The sequence below is a fragment of the Cynara cardunculus genome (assembly GCF_001531365.2).
Source record: "Cynara cardunculus var. scolymus isolate 2C chromosome LG 15, CcrdV1, whole genome shotgun sequence".
Lineage (NCBI taxonomy): Eukaryota > Viridiplantae > Streptophyta > Magnoliopsida > Asterales > Asteraceae > Cynara > Cynara cardunculus.
The window spans coordinates 14,485,726-14,506,681 of NC_037542.1; the positions used below are offsets into that span (position 1 = coordinate 14,485,726).

Genomic DNA, 20,956 nt, shown 5'->3' on the forward strand with positions numbered 1-20,956 from the left:
ATAGATTAATAAATTAAATATATATTATTTATTTCAACTAAATCATTTATTGTTTTCTAACTAGGATTAAAATCTTAAATTATTATTTTTTGAATATTAGTATGTAATATTTTGGATGTCAAATTAAAATACAATTACTCGATATATTTTGGATATTACTCGATATTGTTTTAGATATTGCTTTACAAGTTTTGGTACACTAGACATTAAAATTTTTGTATTATATTGAATTTCTTTTTTATTTTAAGTCATTAAATATTAAATGATGTTGTGTCTTTTTTTATTAAATTAAACTCATTTTAATTCAGGTTTACTAAAATATGTGAAATTTAAACATGTGTTGTGTATGTTTAAATTTCACATATTTGATTTAAAATAACTTATATAAACAAGAAAAAAAATATCCGTTTCCTTGTTGGAAATGGAATAAATTGTGATTATATTTTCCGATAAAGATGGAAACAGAAATAGAGATTAAAATTCCTGTTTCATTCACATGCTCATGCAGATGAAGAGATTGACTATTTAGTCAATTTTCTTATATTTGAAGATCAATGATACAAATAAATATATTTACACAATAAAATATATAGGGAAAATAAAGGAGAGAAATTGAAATGAAAAATGAAGAAATTTAATGGGTGTTTGGGATTGCTTATTTGAAACAACTTATGTTTTTTTTATAAAAATGTTTATCGACTTATTATAAGTTAGAATGAGTTTATTTTTTCAAAAACTTCTTATTATTAGTTTGATACCGGTATAAGCTGTTTATCCAAACACTCATTACCAGTGTCACACCGAAATAAGTCAATATATTGTTTTCATAAGCAATCCCAAACACCCCTTAATGTTGAAATATATTTTTGTAATTTAAGGTACCATTAAAATTTGAAACTTACAAAAAGATAATATATGTAATTTATTTATATCAAAATTAGGTGAAAATTTTGTTTACACTCATTTTATTATTTGTTGATATTATTTAGGGAAATTTATTAGAATAGTCATTTTTTAAAAAAGATCATTTTAATTAATTTTATTATTATTTAATGTAATTAAATACAATCGCATGATCAGAACAAGGAGGTAGACTTTGGTTTTGGCTCAACTACCCTTTTTGTCATTTGTGGCCATCCCCTTCGTCTCCTCCCTCCCACACAACCCTATCAAAACCCTAAAAACTTCAGGAAAAACCTCGAAGCTGCATCCATGGAGTCAGCTCTCTCAATTACATTTAAACCATCATTCCATCACCGACAAAACCCACTTTTCAATTCAAACATTATCAGCTTAAACCACCATTTCCCCCTCTCAAAACCTTTCAAACAATCAACAATCAAAATCACGGCCTCCACCGCCGATTCCGCTACCACCATACCCCCAAAAAATCCCCTCATACAAAGTCTCAAGCTCACCGCCCGCGCCATTGTGTTCGCCGCCACCGCCGCTGTCGCTATCTCCAAATTCCAACAATACCCCGCCATAGCCGAACCAAGTTCTCAGAGCGTCGTAACAGAAGAACCCGGAACACAGGAAGAAACCCTGTTGCCGGATTTTATGGAATCGAATTCTGAAGCTACTTCCGCCATGAAAACTCTACTCCAAGAGAAATTAGAAGCAGGGGAAGACGAAGAAAGCTTGAAAATCCTGAAAAAACTCGTTTCCGCCCAACCCAATAACCTCGAATGGAAATTCCTAATGGCGAGATTGTTGAACGAAATGGGCGAGGTTGAACCAGCTCGAGAGGCTTTGGAAGAAATCTTGACCCAAAACCCACTTTCTTTCGAAGCATTATTCGAAAACGCGTTGTTAATGGACAGATGTGGAGAGGGTGAAGCAGTGATCAAGAGATTAGAAAAGGCTTTGGAGATTGCAGAAGAGGAACAGAAGGAGAAAGAAGCAAGAGATGTAAGATTGATCATAGCCCAAGTTCAATTTTTACAGAAGAACATTGAAGAGGCCTTAAGAAGTTACGATGATCTTGTTAACGATGACCCAAATGATTTTCGACCATATTTTTGTAAAGGAATGATATATAGTTTGATGGATAAGAACGATGAAGCTAAAGATCAGTTTGCCAAGTATCGTGAGCTTTCCCCCAAGAAGTTTGAGGTTGAAGGATACCTTCGAACACCATTGTCAAGAATGAAGCTTTTTGGAACTGATGACCAGAATTGATTCATGGGTAGTTTCTATAAGAAGATTATGAAGAATAAGATGGAGGTATGTTTCTGGTTATGCGTGATCATTGGTAGCCAGAAATCGAGCAAATTTCTGTTCTTAATTGCTATAATTTACTGTTACTTTTAAAGATTACTGCAAAATAAACATCAAGATTATACAGTTGTTGTCCTATTGGACAGATTGAAGATGAATTTAATGGTGTTATAACTTGTGTTCTCTAATGAATAGACATATCTACTATAGTTGGTTCATAACCATTGTTCTTTTTTTTGGGTTTTTTGTGTATAAGTAAAAGAAAAAAAGGAAGAAAGATGATAAGGTATATATACCACTCCTTTTTTCTTCTCCTTCTGTTTCATTTTCCATGCCTTATCCCTCCAACAACAATGGCGATTTCCATCTCTTCGGACTTCTCATTAGCTTCCATGAGCAAAAGCCACAAAAAACTCATCTTTAATCCTTCAAAAATGTCACCAATTCTTCTCTATGTATCTCCTCTCTCTTCACCTTCTTCAAGAATCTTGATCCCCAAATCCTCCAGCAGCAGTTATCAACCACCCATATTAGATGAGTCTAGTGATTCTTCCGTAGTTGAATTCGACATGGGATTGCAAGATCTTCAAGATTCTTCTGTCCCCGAGTCGGAGGATCTTAACGACTTGATCTGTAATCTCTTCAAGGATCCTAAAACCGAAGAAATGGGGTTTGAGTGTTACCAGAAAGCTAAGAGAAGGCCAGATTTTTTACCCCGTAGATCAACTCTGCATCATCTCATCAGGTACTCCACGCGATTGAAGAATTGGAATTCGGTTTGGTCAATTTCTGAAGATTTTAGAAAATTTAAGGTCTACCCAGATGCTTCATCTTGTTGTAGATTAATCAGTAACTGCATTAGAGCTAGAAGATTTAAACTTGCTAATAATTTGCTTCATATTTTGAAATTTGAGAAAGAAGTTGCTGTTTTCACCTTTAATGCTGCCATGAGAACCTACAACAAGCTTCATATGTACAGTAGCGCAATTAACGTGTTTGAAATTATGAAATCTTCGGGTATCGAATTAGATGCAGAATGTTATGGCCATGCCATGGAAGCCTATCTTAAAATGGGTAAGAATCAGAGCGTTGTTTCGTTGTTTAAAGAATTCGAATCCAGTGGGATTGAATGGACATCGTTTTGCACTCAAATGTATCGGATTTTATGTGAATCTTTGGGGAAATCTGGAAGACCCGTCGAAGCTCTGTATTTCTTCAGGGAAATGATGAAAAAAGGGTACCAGGAGGACCCGTCTTTTTACTCCTCATTGATCTCTTCGTTTGTAAGCGTTCGAGACGTAAAATCAGCACAAGAGCTTCTCGTAGAAGCCGAGGGCAAAAAGATGTTGCGGGACCCTTCAGTGTTTTTAAAGCTCGTGTTGATGTACATCGAACTCGGTTCGATCGAAAAGACTCTCGACGTTGTTTCTTCTATGAAGCGAATGAACATTAGAGTTTCCGATTGCATCTTTTGTGCTATTGTGAACGGGTTCTCGAAGAAAAAAGGGCCGAGTGCTGCAGCCAAAGTGTATGAAGATTTAGTATCTGAGGGTTGCGTACCAGGGCAAGTGACATACGCTTCGGTCCTAAACGTGTATTGTCGAAATGGTCTCTACGAAAAAGCCGAAAACGTGTTTCAGGAAATGAACGATAACGGATTCGACCGATGTGTGGTGGCGTACGCTAGCATGATCGCAATGTACGGCAAAACAAACCGGATTCGAGACGCGACGAGGCTCGTTGCCAAGATGAAAGAAAAAGGAATCGAGCCGAACGTGTGGATCTACAATTCCCTACTCGATATGCACGGGAAAGTCCTGAATTTACGGCAAGTCGAGAAGATATGGAAAGAGATGAAACGAAGGAAAGTTATGGCGGATAAAGTGAGTTACACGAGCGTTATCGGCGCGTATAGCAAAGCGAGAGAGTTTGAAACGTGCATACAGTATTATCACGAGTACAGACTCAACGGTGGTGGCATCGATAGGGCTATGGCTGGGATCATGGTGGGCGTGTACTCGAAAATGAGTAGAGTTGACGAGTTGGTGAAGCTTTTGCAGGATATGAAAGCGGAAGGTACCCGTTTAGATTCGAGGCTCTATCGATCGTCGTTGAATGCTTTACGGGATGCTGGTGTGCAAATTCAGCCTAAATGGTTGGAAGAAAGTTTCGATTTAAGAGCATCTCCGATCGATTCTCTATAATTTCTTGTATTGAAAAAAAGTTTTTTATTAAAAACTAAATTATTATGTACCAAACATTTACCGACAAAAAAAATCACTCTCGCTTACTTTGTTGTGTAACATTCTTGATCATCAAAATGAATTGTTGGTAAGCGTCTTCAACTCGATAAACGCTTATTGGAGTCCCTCAATTACTGGATAGGACTATCAGTCCTTGTTATGTCTATTGTTCAAATTATGGTAAATATTTATGACAATTTACGGTACGTACTTTTTTTAAAATATATATACGACAAATGCAATAAATAAATTTACACGCATTCCTCACATTTGGTGAGGTTTGAACCTCTGACTTCATAGGAGGCCAAGGACTACATGTTATGCATTATTCAGCCATTTAAATAATACCATTTGTAAGCATATATTTCACTATTTTTTTTATTAACCTAGATATCCAACCCGCTACGTGAGCCGACTAATTCCAGGGCGACCACCTGCTTTGCAGATAGCCTGAAGTCATCGCATTTGAACCTCCATGGTCACAAGGGGATTTTTATTCCTCCTTGGATTTGAACCTGAGACTTCCTGATACTTTTGACCTTTGGAGTAAAACTCAAACCAATCAGACACCACCCTCAGGGCCGTCCCTGGGAGAGGGACGCACGGGCGCACGCCTAGGGCCCAAAAATATCAGGTGCCCAAATTTTATCACTTAAAATACTATAGTAGTCTAAAAGAATTTAATAAATTAAAGAAATCCAAAAAATTGTAGCATATAATAAGAGGCAAAAAGAATTTAGTAGATAACAAGGGCCCAAAAAACATATCAACTAATTACATTTGAGAAGAAAATAAAAAAAATTAATTGGTCATTCATTATATGCTATTGTTTATTGTCTATCTATTTTTTTTTATCTCCAACAAGGTTAAATGATATTTACTATTGTTATCTCTATATGCTTCACTGTTTTCGTGCTTCGATAATTCAACATTAAAATCATGTGCTTGTTATTGCTATATATTTTTGTTGGATATTTTTATCAATTTCTGTTTCTATTAACTATTGTTTTTTGGTTATGTTGTTCTAATTGTTTTTGTTGACTATTGTTATCTATTTTTGCTTCTACATAAAATATTTTACTATTGTTTGATAATCAATCTATTGTTTATGACGTGATTCACGGTTTTGTGATTAATCAATAAATTTTTAAACTATATGTATTAGTAATGTCTTTTATATATGTCATGTTCCATAAACTTTTAATCTTAACATCTTATTTTAGTTGAGGAAAAAAAGAAGAATTTAAATATTTTAATCAATTGTTTGACTTATGTATCTTTCATTGGGATCCACCACACCACAAGATTCTATTTAAGTGTTCAAGCAATCATTTGTTGAGTTTGTATATTATATGTTTAATACATTATTTATTCTTATTGGATATCAATGGATCATCTTTTTTTTCGTATTCTTATTGATCTTCATTTGTCTACATGTCTAGAAAACTTTGATAATCTTCTTTACTATTGATCTCTCATTTACTCTCACGATTACTTCATTTGCATGAATTCTCTTTTTATATCAAAATGACACATATTTTTTGTCATGAACTAAAAAAATTCTTACTTTATATTAATATTTATCAATCATAGTTTCTATACTCTTAGTTTCAAATTACCTAATAAGAAGTACGTAAATTTAAGTCTCTCTCTTATATATTTATAATAAAGATAAATAAGATTTCTTTCATCAGTAAATTATTAGCATTTTTTGTACTCAATTTTATACTAATGAAAAACATTTATTGAATTTCTTTTTCGTACTTACCGAGGGTCACTACAAGAAAAGTGAGTTGTGACGATACGCCTTTTAACGATGACATTTTTCCGCCACAAGTTAGAGCGACGACATGTTGTTCTTTACTCTTTCTGATGATAAATGAACTTTTAGCGACGACAAAAGTCTTAACAAGCCCTCGAGCCTCCTTTGCGCCGCCCTCCCCAAAGGAAAAAGATGTGTTTGTCAGGTTCGGTTCTTCTTAGTTGGGTTGGGCGGGTTCGACCAGAAATGCTATGCTTACACACAAGACTACCCCTCTTCCCTTGCTAAAAGCCTTATTTTTTGCAGTGGGCCCTGCTTTTACATTCGCCCAGGACCTATAAAATGTCAGGAACGGGCCTGACCGCCTTTATGGTTTATTATTTTAGTTATCTATCAACATTAACACATGTTTTGGTCATTTGTTGGAGGCCAAGATTTGGGAAGGACAGGAAGGTAGTAAATGTTTACTACATGAAGCCATCATTCTATATGCATGGTATACTTAGCTATTTTCGTCTTAGTACTGTCTTACGATACCTTATGTACGTAGATTGATTGTTTTAGTATCTCGACCAATTCTGTTCTATTCAGATGGGACGTTCTCGTCATTGCTTCCTTACGTGTGTCTCTCTCTTAGCGATGCTTATAATCTCAGGTTTCTCTCCCCCTACACCTTTTTGCAGTATGTTGTATTTAGAAGAAAAAAATATTGAAAATTATCTTGTTCTAGCAAAGTAGAAGGCGTTTTTATCCTATGCGTATGTGTATGAGGGGGTTGTCGTCATAAATCGTCATAAATACTGAACACCAAATTGTGAGAATGAGTTTCATTCGCCCAATTTGTAAGGTAATGGTTGATTGTCAATCAATGGGTTTTTTTTTTTTTTTTTGCCATGGATTGTTCTAATTCTCATTCCCAACTATTTAATGCCCTAACAGAACACCTATTGAGTGTGTTATGTACTATTGGATCATATCTGTATTGGCAAATTTTAGGTTATCTTAAACAGATTCCTACAAAATACATGGCAAACCCTTTTGAGTATATGATGCTCGTTAATAATGTATATTTAGGGTTTCAGATATGAGTCCAAGTCCAAGCATGGGAAAGGAGACAAACGCATGCAAATATTCGAGCAAAACCTACAAAGGATTATGTTTCTTCAACAGAAATTGTGATATCATTTGCAAGGCAGAGGGTGCTCCAAGTGGTGGCCATTGTCAATTCTTCACGTTGCGTTGCTTCTGTAATGTTTGTGATCCAGACTAGTTTTTCTAATTGAATGGATTAACATTCTAATTATGATTTTGATTGTATACTTTTTTTTTTATTCTTATTGACGTGTTTGAGAATAAAGACAATACAATTAACATTGAGCTTTTGAGTTGACACATACAATTTGCTTGGTAGTACAACGTAAGGGTACATTTTTTTGGCTCACTCAGTGGCTGAGGGTAGGAGGGGGATCGAACTCATACCCTTTTGTATTTGGACAAAGTCATCTCACCCCTTTCCCAACTGAGTTACACATCAGAGACTATCAAATCTCTAAATTACCCTTTTATGGTTTTTTTTTTTTGATAAAATAACATTAATTATTTCAAATAAGTGGTTTAATATTGATCTCATGGATGTCAAAATTAGAGTTGTCAATTGATTATTTCAGTTATAATGACTTAGACAGTTTTTATTTAATCCATTTGTAAAGAGTACATTACGTTATTCAGTTTTTGTAGTTTGATGAGAATTGTTGTTTTCATTCATGTATTTTTAAAAGGGTAACATGCATGAAAAAGTAACGTACTTTAACTTGATTCTTATTTTGAATAATGTACTTTTAAAACTTCAATTTTGGTACTTACATAGTATATAATTCATTGTTGTTTTCGTCTTTTATAATTTATTGTAGTTTTTGTTTTTATATTTACAATTTATTGTTATTTTCAACTTTCATATTTAAAGGCAAGAGTTAACACAAAGAAAAAAAATGTCAATGAATTATTAATTATATGGATAAAAACAGAAATTTTAAAACAACAGGGACGAAAGTTGCAATTTTTAGCAAATCCTTGGGACTAAAAATGTAATATACTCTAAGATATTTTGAGCTGATAAAATCACTTTCAATGGCAAAGCAGTGATTGTCATTGTCACGGTACACAACACACCGCCCCGTTTATGGAAGTCTCCAGAGACCAATATTAATCATGAAATCTTCAAGAGTTATCAATCATGAAATCTTCCCCAACTTATAAAAGCCATCTCCATAACAGTTCTTTCCCCAAATCATCGAAGTTTTCGGATTTCGATCAATTTCTATAGACGTACACGCAGAGGAGATCGCAGCTGTTGAACGGTCGTCGTATCGGAAGCCGGAATAGTTTTCGCGATTTTTTCCGTCGCCGTCGGGATTGAAAGTTCGTTATCTTGAGTTTCCAATAGCAAATTACTTTTAAATTCGGTTTCTTTTATGTTACTAATTTAGGCACTGTTTCAATTGTTTGACCTTATGGCTTGTGTGGTACAAAGCTTTTTGTGTGTGCAATATGATATTTGAATTCGTTTACGCTTTACCATTGCAATTGTGTTAGGGTCCTTGCGTCTTTTGGTGGATTTTATTCATAATTGAACTAGTATTTGAAATTGACTGATTGAAAAAATTGAATCTTGTGTGTGTAATCTTTAGGACGTAGTCTTAAATTTGGTTACGTTAGGCTTATTTTTCGGTGTTTCTTCCATAGGGTTTACTTTGTTCTGATCGGATTCTGTTGGTTAAACTGGTGTCATATCGGTCATTGTGTTCAGCCAGGATTTCCCTTTTTTTTTTAAATTTGTTTGTAAAACCACGTTGATGGTCACCAGATACTCTATTTCTTTGCAGACTCTAATGAGGATTACTTGATTTCTTTTCCGGTTTTCTGGAGGGAGCTAGTTAAATTAATTACTCGCATAGGCTTGCCCCCAACCCAACTTCGCTGACCGTTATTGTGTGCCAAGTAGTTTTCAATTGATATTAACCTGTGTCTTTGAATCTTTGAAAATATGTTTCTTCTGGTCCGTGTCCAGAATATTGATATGTATCAATTGGTAAACTACTTACTGTTTGTAAAATATAATAAGTAACTGAATACTTGTGTTCATCTCTAATTGAACTGACATCAAATCTCTTTATAATGTTTATCTCACAAAGACCAAAAAGTGGATAGCTGATATTGTTTTATGAGACAGACGTAGTTAATATTCTTGCATCTCAATAGCATTGCCTTCTCTTCCAATTTAGGAGTTATCAAACATCGTTTATGTAGAGAAATGGATTCTATGGATTTTGATTGATTACAATCTGGTCGCTTGGGGAAGTCTTTGATTGGCTGGCCATTAATTTATGCAATGGCTACATCAGATCCATTTCTTGCTGCTAGTTTCAGCTTATGTTGAAATGGAGTTTTATTTGTCTGAATTTCTTTCACTGTTTCCAGCTTGTAATCATCAAATGATAGTGATATTTTATTTATGCATGCCCATTTAGCTGTGTGTTACAAAGTTCAGTTTCCAAGAATTTCTTGTGGTGCATATTCTCATTGTGCCATCCCAAAGGGGTGTTAAGTTTTTCATGGACCATAATATCTACCTGGTTTTGTGCTACACGGTGAAGCATGCGTGAGGTGGGGGTCTAAATGAGTGTTTAAACAGCTTGGTGATGTGACCAATGGAGATGATAAAAGATTGGATGCGATTAGGTTATGGGTGTGAATATGTGATATCATTAGGTTGCAGCAAAGCTGTTTTACAGTATACTTTCTGGCCAATATAAGTGAAGGAAAACTGGCTTCAGTCTGTTACGTCATGAGCACTGGTGTGGTTGTTGTGTTGGGCCCATTTTTTACAAGTGGCATTAGGTGTTCCATTTTAAGGAAAATCACGGTTCATAAATATGGAGACATTTTGTCCATCTTCCATATCTGATGTTCGATATCTTTGTTTTACATTACCGTTCTCCTAACTCGATGATATTTTTTTGAGTGAGATGGTCTGTACGAGAACCAGCTGCTTCTGAAACCTGATATTCCAAGTGGCGTTAAGTGCATGGTTAGGCAATGATAATTAGGTTTTTACTTCTCAAACTATGTACTTAGTGAATAACGTGGATTCACAAAATCATGAGCTTGGATCATGGGATCTGGGAAAAGAGTTACACCCAAATGCTCCCTCTATTGCCAACCCAATACTCTGTCCCCAAGTCTCTTCTCCATCTCAAGTTCGTACTTTGCAGTCCATCCAGTTAGACTTGAGAGCTAATGGTTGTTGGGACAGAATTTCATGATTGATAACTCTTGAAGTATGGGTGAGCCTTATTCATAAGTCCTTATGGTAGTATGAAGAAGATTTGGTGCTGAATGGTAGTTGAGGTAGGCTTGTCCTTGATTGGCAAGAATGTTACTCTTATGTGCATCACTGCTGCTTTCTCCTCTATTTGTTTTCTTTTTTCCATTCAGGACGTACTTGATTTTGTGATTTATTGCTTTTTACCTTAGGTTATGCCACTTTTTGGTGGTATCTTAATTAGATGGATGTGGGCTTCTTCAAGAATCAAGAAACCATGCGGTGGATATCTTCATTCGTGGAAGCTTGGAATTTATCACTGCTGAATTGTAGTTATATTAGACCTACTTGTTTTGGTGACGACTCCTCTTGGAGTTTTCTGGTTGCAGCTGTTCAACATAGGTTGGACAATGATGTTGCTGATTTCAACTGATGTGCTGCAGTGTGAGAGAATGCCACATAGTCATCGGGTTTTTGCCTGATGATGGACCACTAGATGTGCTTTCTGTAAATTAGGATCATTTGCTTAATGTGTCCCTGAATGCAGGTGTTTTCAGCTGTAGTAGTTGTTAATTTGATCTTTAGAGTCTGAATGGATGAGCGAATTAATCTTCCTGCAAGTTTGCACCTTCAAGGGAGCAGCGAAGAATATACTACACAAGCTATTGCCCCCACAGAGGAACCAAAGTTATGCAATGATCATATGCATACGGATAGTGGGCACTTTGATAGGGAGACTGTGAACATGGAAATTCCTGATGATGAGTCGCTTGAGTACGGGTACTGGTTATAGGACTTGTTCCCTGTTATTTATAGTTAAATATTTGTTGCAGGTCAATAATCTGCTTCTTCTGGTTCTTTCACAGATGTTCTCACTATCGTCGACGGTGCAGAATCAGGGCCCCTTGTTGTAATGAGATATTTGATTGTCGTCATTGTCATAATGAGGCAAAGGTGAGTTCAAAATATTATAAGTACCCTTGCTCTTGTTCCTTTCCAATTTCTTGGAGGGTATTGGCTGTAAGTTAGAAATATTCTATAGCTAGAAGTTCCTTGTCATGATGTTGACTGTATTTCATCAAGTAAGCAATAGCCTGAGAAGTTCATGTTAATATTAATGTTAATAATGCGTCATGGATGCTAGAAATGGTGTTTAAGCCCTTTGACAATCTTATATTATTCGGCAGAATGACATCAATGTTGATCCAGAAGAGAGACACACCATTCCTCGCCATCAGATCCAACAGGTTGCTTACTAGTTACTGCAGAAGTCATGTTGCTTTTTTATACCTTTTCTTGTTGGATACATGAAGCATGTTTGATGTTGCTTCCCTTTCAGGTTATATGCACCCTTTGTGGCACCGAACAAGAGGTGGGTGTTGTTATTGTTGCCTTGTTTCTTCACATAGATAGAAGTCAAAGCGCATACCACTAGTTGAGCTGGCTTATCCCGCATGGAAAATCTAAACTGATCCATTTAGATTTACTTTTGTCTTTGCACCTTCCTTAAATGTTTTGCTGTTTTTCTTCTTAGGTTCGGCAAATGTGCGTCAATTGTGGTGTGTGCATGGCAAAATACTTCTGTGGGGCATGCAAGCTTTTTGATGATGATGTAAGGCCCTTCTTCCTTTTCATTTTTCGTTGTCTAGAGTAAGTTTTTGTAAACAGAATTTTGATACACTCCTATGTTTCCATGTGTCTCAACAATTATCCTGATTTGGTGTAGGATTATCTAATTGCTTGCTTTGTTTTTTTTTTCAGATTTCCAAGAGACAGTACCACTGTGATGGATGTGGTATTTGCAGGTATTATTTTCTTGCTATTGGCAGTTATTCTGGACAATTGTGGGAATTTGATGGCATTATGACAATCCAAATTTCTATTGCACCAGTGAAATCAGTTTCTTCCATTTATATTTGTCCTCTTTAGTGGTCAAGTAATATAGTTTTAGAGTAGACAACCGCTTATTGAGTACGAGTAGCGAGATAATGGCTCCTAATAGTGAAGAGAAAGAGGCATCTGCAGTGAATTGTGATGATGTTCCATATGATTCTAGTTTTGAGGTTTTTCTAGAGAGAAGAATATGAAAGTGACCCCGTTTTTGGGGGAAAACAGATAACAAATATGGAATATGAACCCACAAAGGATGGATGTCTTGGAGACCAAGAAGAACATGAAAATGAACAGATTAAACACCGACTTTTAGTAACCTAGGATACAAAGTCCTAGATATTTGGTCTTTCCATATATCTAAGATGCGAAAATTTAGTACAGAAATTACCGTATAGCTAAATATGAGTATATTTAACTATATATGGAGTGAATATAGGAAGAAAAGGTTAAAATGAAACGTTGACGACTGGTGAGACGAAGGAATATTTTAATTGATATAACATTCGGGTCTTGGTCGTTCTTCGGTATTTTTAGAGTTTAGATAAATAATGCGATCTCTTCTAACTCGGGGTACATACATCCTACCCTCCCCATACCCTACTCCATGTGGAATTTATTGGATTCATTTGGTTTGGTTTTCTTCTAACTTGTATATGCATCTCTGTTTGGCATCAGAATTGGTGGGCAGGAGAACTTTTTTCACTGTGACAAATGCGGTAAGCTCTCTTCTCTAATGACAAAATAGTGATCCAGAATGCTACAAACTAATTCGCTCAACTCATCTCCTTGGTAAATTTCGTTGGAATTCAGGATGCTGCTACTCAAATCTTCTGAGAGAAAGTCACCCGTGTGTTGAACTAGCAATGCACCATGACTGCCCTGTATGCTTCGAGGTATGCATTTTCACCTTACGACATTCCTGCTTGCATTCGCGTTTGTGGGAACATATACTGAAACGGGAAGAACTTTGGTTATTTGCAGTATCTGTTTGACTCGATAGATGATGTTGCGGTCATGCCTTGTGGCCATACCATTCATAAGAACTGCTTAAAGGAGATGCAACAACACATGCAGTGAGTAATCTAACATTAATACAAGATAATTATCTGAAGCTACGGTTAATATTTATTGTTATTCTTGACAGATATGTTTGCCCTCTCTGCTACAAGTCGGTCTGCGATATGTCAAAGTATTGGGAGAAGCTGGACATGGAAGTCGCAGCTACGCCGATGCCAGAATTCTATCATAACAAAGTGGTACGCCGTCTCTCTGTCTCTATATATATGCTCGAGTTATCGATGGTGGAGTTGTGTTTGATGCATTGTTAATGGTTTGATATGAAGATATGGATCTTGTGCAATGACTGTGGAAGCAATTCTGAAGTTGGTTATCATGTGGTGGGTCACAAGTGCCCCAGTTGCAAGTCCTACAACACTCGCCAAACTAGAGGCTGAGCTTTGGGTGGCATTGTATGATATGAGCATCTTCTCATTTTGGATTGTTGTAATTTTTGTTGTAAAAAATGTGAATTCATACAATATCATGTTTTTATGGTGAGATATGTAATTTTATAAATATTTTTTTCCCTTCTTTTTACTCTTATATTTGAACTTACTTTTCATTTCCTTTCCATCCAAAAAAAACTCGAGAACATGTGATTGAAATGCAACGTGTCTTAACGTGATTGGTAGGACATGGAGATTGATTTGGCAATAGTATAAAAACTATCAACTTACAACTAACACTTCAATGGAATATAGTAAGGGGTTGTTTACCAAACACTTACCTGGTATGTGTTTACCGGTAAAATTTAATATTATTATTTATTTATTGGGTAAAATTTTAGTCCATCAAAACATCATCATATGTAACAATTTTCCCGGTAAGTGCTTACCATGGTAAAGAGTTGTCGTCCTCACTTATCGGATAAGACTCTTGGTCCTTGTCTCGTTCTTACTGAGTAAGATTCTTGGTTTTTGCCATATTCATCCGGTGAGGTAATGTTACTTGGTAAACGCTTACACGGGTAAACTTTTGATAAATGGCCCTAAAAGTCCGAAAAAGTTCGATAAACTTTCATATCTTTGAGTGGTTTTGTTCGTAAACTTTTTTTAATAAATAAATTCTTAGAATTTCTAAAACCAAACAAATAAAAATCCTTGAACTTATTGAAATCGACAAATAAATTCTTGAACTTGCTATAAAAAAAAACCAACGAACTTTCATATTTTAAGCAATTAAGTTTTTAAACATTTTTTGAACAGATAAATAACTATACTTGTAAAACGAAAGAAATATATCATTTCTTTCATGCATTAACATATTGGTAGCAATGTGCAACGAAAAAGGGGAAAAAAACAACCATTTTTTATTAACCATTATTTATTTTTCAGATAAATGACAATCACATATGTTTATTATGATCTTGTAATTGATATTTGAATCTGAAAAAACAAATAATTATTAATTTATTTTATGATTCTCATTTAGATTTAAAAAATAAACAACCGGATAATGATAATGGTTTATAATCATTTCCTTCTATTGTATTTTTATCACTAATCTATCGATGTATCACTAATAAAGGGTTATATATATATATATATATATATATATATAATGACTTTCGGGATGTTTGAGATTCCTTATAAAAACACCTTATTGACTTATTCCGGTATGGCACCGGTAATAAGCACTTTTAAGTATTTGGATAAACAACTTATACCGGTGTCAAACCGGTAATAAGGAGTTTTTAAAGAAGTTAAATTCTTCTGACTTATAATAAGTTGATAAGTATTTTTGTTGAAAAGCATAGGTTGTTTCAAATAAGCAATCTCAAACACCTTGTTCGAAAAATATTTAAAGACTTGATTGTTGTTTAATTTTTGTTTTTTTTCCTCTTTTCCCCCATAATATTAAAGACAATTTTCCAAGTAGACCATTCAAAATCATCATAATTCTGTGTCCATTGTATTTGAAATTCGAACCAAACCTCGACACCAGAAAAGTTCCATCTTTATTTCAAGAATAAGCGCATTCACTAAAGTATATGGACCGACTCGTAACTCCCTCAATATTTGAGGGTTGTTTTCTGTAAATTTAACCAGAGTGGTTCATCCAAAGTGAACCCACTTTGGCCAGTTTCAAGATTTAGCCATGTGGGGTTTACCTCCTGTCTCCTGGCCCCTGGTTATGTCCTTTTTCCCTTTGTTATCTTTCAACCAAATGGTAGGCCCTCCTAAATGCATTATTAATTGTTTATACCTCTTCAAGCATCCAAGATATCCTTCGATTGTAGAGCCCTTTTGCTTTTGAGGATGTCACTCAAACCCTTGTAAACCATCTATCCACTAATCTTAGAATATATGAAACCTTATTAGATTACTCAGCAAAAGAGCCTTGAACACTAGTATTACTGTGCAAAAGAGCCCTGATTCCCTAAACAATGGTCCAAGTCTGGCAGATGTGAAAATCTAAGATACGAAAATTTGTGAAGCGACTTGTTAGATGCCTTTTGGTTTCTTTTCTAAGAGGGCAGCATATCATAAAGCATGGAAGATAAAAGTTGTTTTTGAGTGTTCGGAAGAAAGATATATAACAATAATGCACACATGGGTGAGGGGCCAACTCTGCAAGTTCATTTCATCCATGGACTTTCATGGAAGAAGGGACAATGATGGATGGAGAAACCAAACCCACATCAAATCTTGGACCTTTTTTATTACAATCTTCATCCATGTAATCAAAATGCCAATAAATGAACAAGATTCAAGATGAAGACTTGATTGCTAGCAGTATGTAAAATGATCATTTATATTCATTCAAATACTCGATTTGGAGGCTTATACATCAACTCCTTACAATGAGTTCAAGAAAAAGAAGGGGGGGGGGGGGGGGAAGGGGGTTTGGCTAGTAGTACCATTTCATTCTCATTTTAAGACTCTAAAAAAAGAGGTCTCAGAGATATCATCAATGTCAAAATAGTGCAGGAAATAAAGACACAAAACTAGCTGGTTTAGCAGTTACCAATCACCCCACTAAGACCATGAAACATGAAACACATTCAATAACATGTAAAGAGACACCACACACTTCAAATAAGATCATCCATGGCTGCCAAAAAAAACAAGAAATACAGCTCTTATCGAACGGGTAATCAATGGTGTGGTTTCCCCTTATATGTCATGGCGTTGAGTTTCATTCTTCATAGGCATAGTGGTCGATTGGACAGTTAACAAATATGCAAAAATACCAGCTTTTTTTTTTCTTCTCTCCTTTTATGCAGCGATGAACATGGAGGTCTCAAAAAGTTCCTCACAGCTTTCCAGTTTGGGGATAATCTCAATTTGTGAAGATGCACCCGCCTCCCTGTTGTTTTTCTCCATCTCTTCCTCGATCAGAATCTCCTCTGACCGGCAATTCCAACTGCAAAATGCTTTCTCACCTCTAAAAGCAGAAAAAATAGACGGAGAAAAAGAACCATGAGTTTCTCAAAACGTTATCAAGTTTTCAAATGTTCATTAATCTTGGAGCAACCGCAAGTATTTGCTGCATCAGGGTCAGCCTTATTTCACGATACAATCCACAAAATGTTCACAAACTTCCTCTCGTATATAACATTTTGTGAAAATGCAAAAAAAGAATGCTATAACTTACATGAATGAGTGATATTGGACAAAAACACCAAAGTTTGATTGTTTTTTATGTTTATATAATTTGAACAAGATCGCATCCTCTTCCACATTTTCACAACAATTTGTAGCCAAAAACAAGTTTTGATTAAAAGCAGAACAGGGTTTAGAGCCATACCTGTACATGTAGATGTCTTCCCCCTCCAACTTCTTCTTGCAAGAGTAACAAAAGCTCAAGAAATCATCAGAGAGGTATGAAGTCAGGACTTCAGAGGGTTTAATCTCATTTTCTTCACACTTGGGAGATTTAGCAATGAACTCATCATCGTGACGCTCTAAAATACAGTCACCAAAGATATGAGTTGTTTTAGGGTTAGGCCCATGTTTTCTAACACATGTATAATCCTCGGAAAGCTCAATCTCACTTGCGGAAAGGGACGCCACTAAATCTTTCCCGAGGTTCTGTCCATTTGACAAACCAGTACTAAGGTTGGTCGGGCGGGTTGTTAAACTGGTCAAGTTTGCTCCAAGATTTGCAGAATCCAACGAATGAGACCAAAACTTAGCAAATGGTTCTTGTGCTAACGGATTAATCAGTTTAGGATTGGATTTCTTGATCTGGGTAAAAGGGAAAATTGCATAATTCTTAGGGAGTGAGTTCGATAGTGAGTCGAAAGGATCAAAACTGGCAGTTTTCAAACTTGGATTGTTCAAAATTCTCATTTGGGGTGCGAAAAGAATGTTCTTACTGTCCGATGAGCGAAGTATTTTTCCAGCAGAGGGTTTCATCTCATCCTCGAGAGATTCTATAATGCTTAAGCCTACTTTGTTACAATCCCAACTCTTTTGAGTTGCTTCATTCTGTTTAGAAGCCCTTGTTGGCAAATTCCCAAGGTTTGGTTTTGAAAAAACCTTGAAATCCAAAGGAGAAGTGGGGCTTCTAACTGAATCAGATTCTGAGGTTTTAGGGTTTAGCCCAACAAACAGACCTGGAACAGTGAAAAAGGAATTGGTTTTGTGTTTCTGTTTCAAGAAAGCATCAGAATTTGAATAACAAGACTCATTAGAATAAGAATCAGGAATCAGATGTTGAGCCTGACCCATGTTTTGTTGATCTTTCTGGTGTGATCTGGTCCTCTTCCTCAACATTTTTCACAAATATTCAAACAACCTGTTGAAAAGAACACCAAAAGAAAACCCTTGAGATTTAATATTCAAGAAAATAGATTCAAATGCAAATATCAAGAACCACCCACAAAACCCTAATTCAGAAATCATCATCCAATCCTAGCAATAAGGTCAAAAGAACCCGATCAAATGCAGGTTTCAAGAACACCATCGGAAAAGGAACAAAAACCCTTGATTAAAATCAAACATGATGGATAATGACTCAAGAATGCATTCAATCAACGTGCATTATGCATAAATAGAGGCATCAGGTTATCAACAAAACATTACAGATAAAAGACGATCAAATATACAAAGTACCCACAAGGCTCTATAAAACAAAATGTCAAGGAATATGGTCAAAATAGTCAAACATCAAGAGGAGGGGTTCTAAACTTTGATTGTGTTGAAGATCGAAAGATACCCAAAACCTGCTTAATATTACAATCTAAAAAGATCTGCAGAAACATCAAGAAAATGAATCATTCAAACCTCAAAAGATTATCATTTCATGAACAGATTAAGCCCACAACTTTTTGAGTTCGTTCCCAAATGAGGCATAATCATCAAATACTCATAGATGCATCAATCAAGCTACAAAACTGAAGAAATCTATGACCAAAGATGCATCATACACAAAGACAGATGATCGTTGAGGATCAAGTTAGTGAAAAGAACAAAAGGGCCGGCAAACAACTTCAAGAGTAAACTAAAGCATTCTCTACAAAAAGCAAGTAAAATACCCAAAAATGCAGTGGAGAAATGGATCAAGAATCATGGGGTTTTGGTTTAGTTGAATGAAATTTGGGGGAAAACCCACCTAAAAAAACTTCACAGAGATGAGGTTTGAGAAGAGAAAGACCCTCAAAATGCAGAAATTGTTTTCTCAACTCCCCACTCTCCCTCTCTTTGGTTGTGTGAAACTTGTACAGTACTGCTCTCTCTCTTTCTCTCTCTCCTGCATCAAAATCAGAGAAGCAATGAGCTTCTCTAATACTCTTTTTTCTTGTATATGTATACACCCACAGTAGTAGTATTACACTATTACTTACATACATTCACACAGTAATTTGCAATGATCTTACTTTAATTAATTCCCTTTTTCAGTTCATAATGAAAAAGACTGTAGTTGTATTAAATGATACTCATTTAAATAAAAAAAACTATTTATTTTTGGAAAATCCAAAAAAAATGAGAGAATTATTTAATTTAGAACTACTTTCTTGATTGCAAAATTGAAACTGTAACTCAAATTAGAAGGAATTTAAACAACTTTTAAAAAAGCTTTGTACATAAATGAACATGAACTACAAATCAATTTCTTGTTTTTATTCTAAATTTTCACAATTTAAAAAAAAAAAGTCTTTTTCTTTCCTTAAAAAATCATATTATTCATTTAATTTTAATTTTTATATACATTGTAACTAATAAAATATGACAAAAAAAGCATAGAAAAAATCAAATTATTGGATTAGTAAAGCATAGGTTTATGTCACAATCAAAAGATTAAATTATAAGGCTTTTGTTACAAGAATATATTAAATAAATAATATATGTGTCAGGTAAATTATTTCAGTGAAATCAAGTAAAACTGTAAAAGCTGTTGTTAGTTTGTATGTGTAGTGTAATTATTTCGAAGTATTGGTTAGCATAGATTCCTTACGCGTGTTATAAGTAGAAGGAGAAAATACGAAAGTTATAGAATTTTTTTTACTGGTATAGGTTGAATATCATGTGATCGTGAAGGACAATAAACATAAATATATAATAACTGTTCTAGTAATGTAGGACTAAATAATTGTTATGTTACATGATATCAGTTGTGATAAAAAGTCACCACGAGAACTTGAGTCTTCTATGTGTATGTACTTAAAAGCTTGTTCAATGTATGGAATTAAAATGCATTAATAAAAATGGCCATCACAATAAAAGGACCCATAAAAAAAGTACGAATATATATATATATATATATATATTCGTTAAGAAAATGTCAAATTAAGAAAATGTTCTTTCTTCTGATATAATTTGTCTGTCTTTATGTTGGTTAAGATTGAAATGTTATTTTATATTGTGAAATAATACAGTGAACATACAATTTATATATAAATATTAATTCATATTATAAAACAACATAATATCAGTAATATAAAACAACCTGATATTATTACACAGAAAAATGCATGAGTTAAATCACATAATATTTCATGTGAGACATGTAATATTTAAAGAAGATCTCAAAATATAATAGGGGTTATTAAATTTAAAATAATAAGATACTTTTTTTATATAAATTTTTATTGTAATTGAAGTAATTTTAGAATAAAAAAGATAGTGTTTTATTTTAATTAAAAAATTAAGATTTATTACATTTATAATATTAAGGAGAGAACAGAGGGTTTTTGCCCTAACGATATCATAGTCTTTGACTCCAAGGAGGTCCGAGTTCAAACCTCATCATAAAGTGAGAAAAGTGTGTAACTTTATTTGTTATATTTGTCGTATATAAATATTATATACTTCAAAAAAAAAAAATAAGGAGAGATAGAAGTGTGATTATTTGACAATTTTACAATTCAAATTGTTGGGTAAATTTCATTTACCTTCAACTTTGTATTAAATGAGATTTTGTTAGTTTTCTTGACCTTATAATCTCTCTCTCTCTCTTTATATATATATATATATATATATATATATATATATATATATATATATATCACTG

At 34.5% G+C, this 20,956-nt stretch overlaps 4 protein-coding genes across 9 annotated transcripts; 3 read left to right on the forward strand and 1 right to left on the reverse strand.

Annotated features, from left to right (window-relative positions):
• The first annotated feature begins 1,167 nt into the window (after positions 1 to 1,167).
• LOC112528263 (protein SLOW GREEN 1, chloroplastic) lies at positions 1,168 to 3,526 on the forward strand. Its single transcript, XM_025139256.1, has 2 exons — positions 1,168 to 2,226; positions 3,440 to 3,526. The coding sequence occupies exon 1, from the start codon at positions 1,213 to 1,215 to the stop codon at positions 2,179 to 2,181; it is 969 nt and encodes a 322-aa protein (XP_024995024.1). The 5' UTR covers positions 1,168 to 1,212; the 3' UTR covers positions 2,182 to 2,226; positions 3,440 to 3,526.
• LOC112528264 (pentatricopeptide repeat-containing protein At5g13770, chloroplastic-like) lies at positions 2,316 to 4,594 on the forward strand. Its single transcript, XM_025139257.1, has 2 exons — positions 2,316 to 2,763; positions 2,803 to 4,594. Exons 1-2 carry the CDS (start codon positions 2,499 to 2,501, stop codon positions 4,422 to 4,424), a joined length of 1,887 nt encoding a protein of 628 aa, XP_024995025.1. The 5' UTR covers positions 2,316 to 2,498; the 3' UTR covers positions 4,425 to 4,594.
• A 3,790-nt stretch (positions 4,595 to 8,384) lies between these two features.
• Positions 8,385 to 14,025, forward strand: LOC112527417 (probable E3 ubiquitin-protein ligase RZFP34). 5 transcript variants are annotated; one of them, XM_025138068.1, is made up of 13 exons: positions 8,385 to 10,632; positions 10,759 to 10,990; positions 11,094 to 11,326; positions 11,413 to 11,500; positions 11,734 to 11,793; positions 11,886 to 11,918; positions 12,081 to 12,158; positions 12,308 to 12,351; positions 13,115 to 13,155; positions 13,250 to 13,332; positions 13,421 to 13,512; positions 13,584 to 13,695; positions 13,783 to 14,025. In XM_025138068.1, exons 3-13 carry the CDS (start codon positions 11,139 to 11,141, stop codon positions 13,891 to 13,893), a joined length of 930 nt encoding a protein of 309 aa, XP_024993836.1. In that variant the 5' UTR covers positions 8,385 to 10,632; positions 10,759 to 10,990; positions 11,094 to 11,138; the 3' UTR covers positions 13,894 to 14,025. The 5 variants fall into 5 exon arrangements, with proteins under 5 accessions (XP_024993836.1, XP_024993838.1, XP_024993837.1 ...); XM_025138070.1 differs by having other exon boundaries at positions 10,759 to 10,828; XM_025138069.1 differs by having other exon boundaries at positions 8,385 to 8,643; positions 9,108 to 10,632; positions 10,759 to 11,326.
• A 2,329-nt stretch (positions 14,026 to 16,354) lies between these two features.
• Positions 16,355 to 18,234, reverse strand: LOC112528083. 2 transcript variants are annotated; one of them, XM_025138997.1, is made up of 3 exons: positions 18,171 to 18,202; positions 17,249 to 18,059; positions 16,355 to 16,885 (listed from the first exon to the last, which is right to left on the reverse strand). In XM_025138997.1, the coding sequence occupies exons 1-3, from the start codon at positions 18,172 to 18,174 to the stop codon at positions 16,717 to 16,719; spliced, it is 984 nt and encodes a 327-aa protein (XP_024994765.1). In that variant the 5' UTR covers positions 18,175 to 18,202; the 3' UTR covers positions 16,355 to 16,716. The 2 variants fall into 2 exon arrangements, with proteins under 2 accessions (XP_024994765.1, XP_024994764.1); XM_025138996.1 differs by having other exon boundaries at positions 17,249 to 18,234.
• Between the last annotated feature and the right edge of the window lie 2,722 nt (positions 18,235 to 20,956).

Excerpts from the sequence above, each read along its gene's own strand:
- LOC112527417 (XM_025138068.1), top strand. The coding sequence starts at position 11,139 with ATGGATGAGCGAATTAATCTTCCTGCAAGTTTGCACCTTCAAGGGAGC. Across the intron at positions 11,794-11,885 it reads CTCGCCATCAGATCCAACAG|GTTATATGCACCCTTTGTGG; the intron begins GTTGCTTACTAG and ends CTTCCCTTTCAG. Across the intron at positions 11,919-12,080 it reads TTTGTGGCACCGAACAAGAG|GTTCGGCAAATGTGCGTCAA; the intron begins GTGGGTGTTGTT and ends TTTTCTTCTTAG.
- LOC112528083 (XM_025138996.1), bottom strand. The coding sequence starts at position 18,219 with ATGTTGAGGAAGAGGACCAGATCACACCAGAAAGATCAACAAAACATG. Across the intron at positions 16,886-17,248 it reads GAAGACATCTACATGTACAG|AGGTGAGAAAGCATTTTGCA; the intron begins GTATGGCTCTAA and ends TTCTGCTTTTAG.
- LOC112528263 (XM_025139256.1), top strand. The coding sequence starts at position 1,213 with ATGGAGTCAGCTCTCTCAATTACATTTAAACCATCATTCCATCACCGA.
- LOC112528264 (XM_025139257.1), top strand. The coding sequence starts at position 2,499 with ATGATAAGGTATATATACCACTCCTTTTTTCTTCTCCTTCTGTTTCAT. Across the intron at positions 2,764-2,802 it reads ACCCATATTAGATGAGTCTA|ATCTTCAAGATTCTTCTGTC; the intron begins GTGATTCTTCCG and ends TGGGATTGCAAG.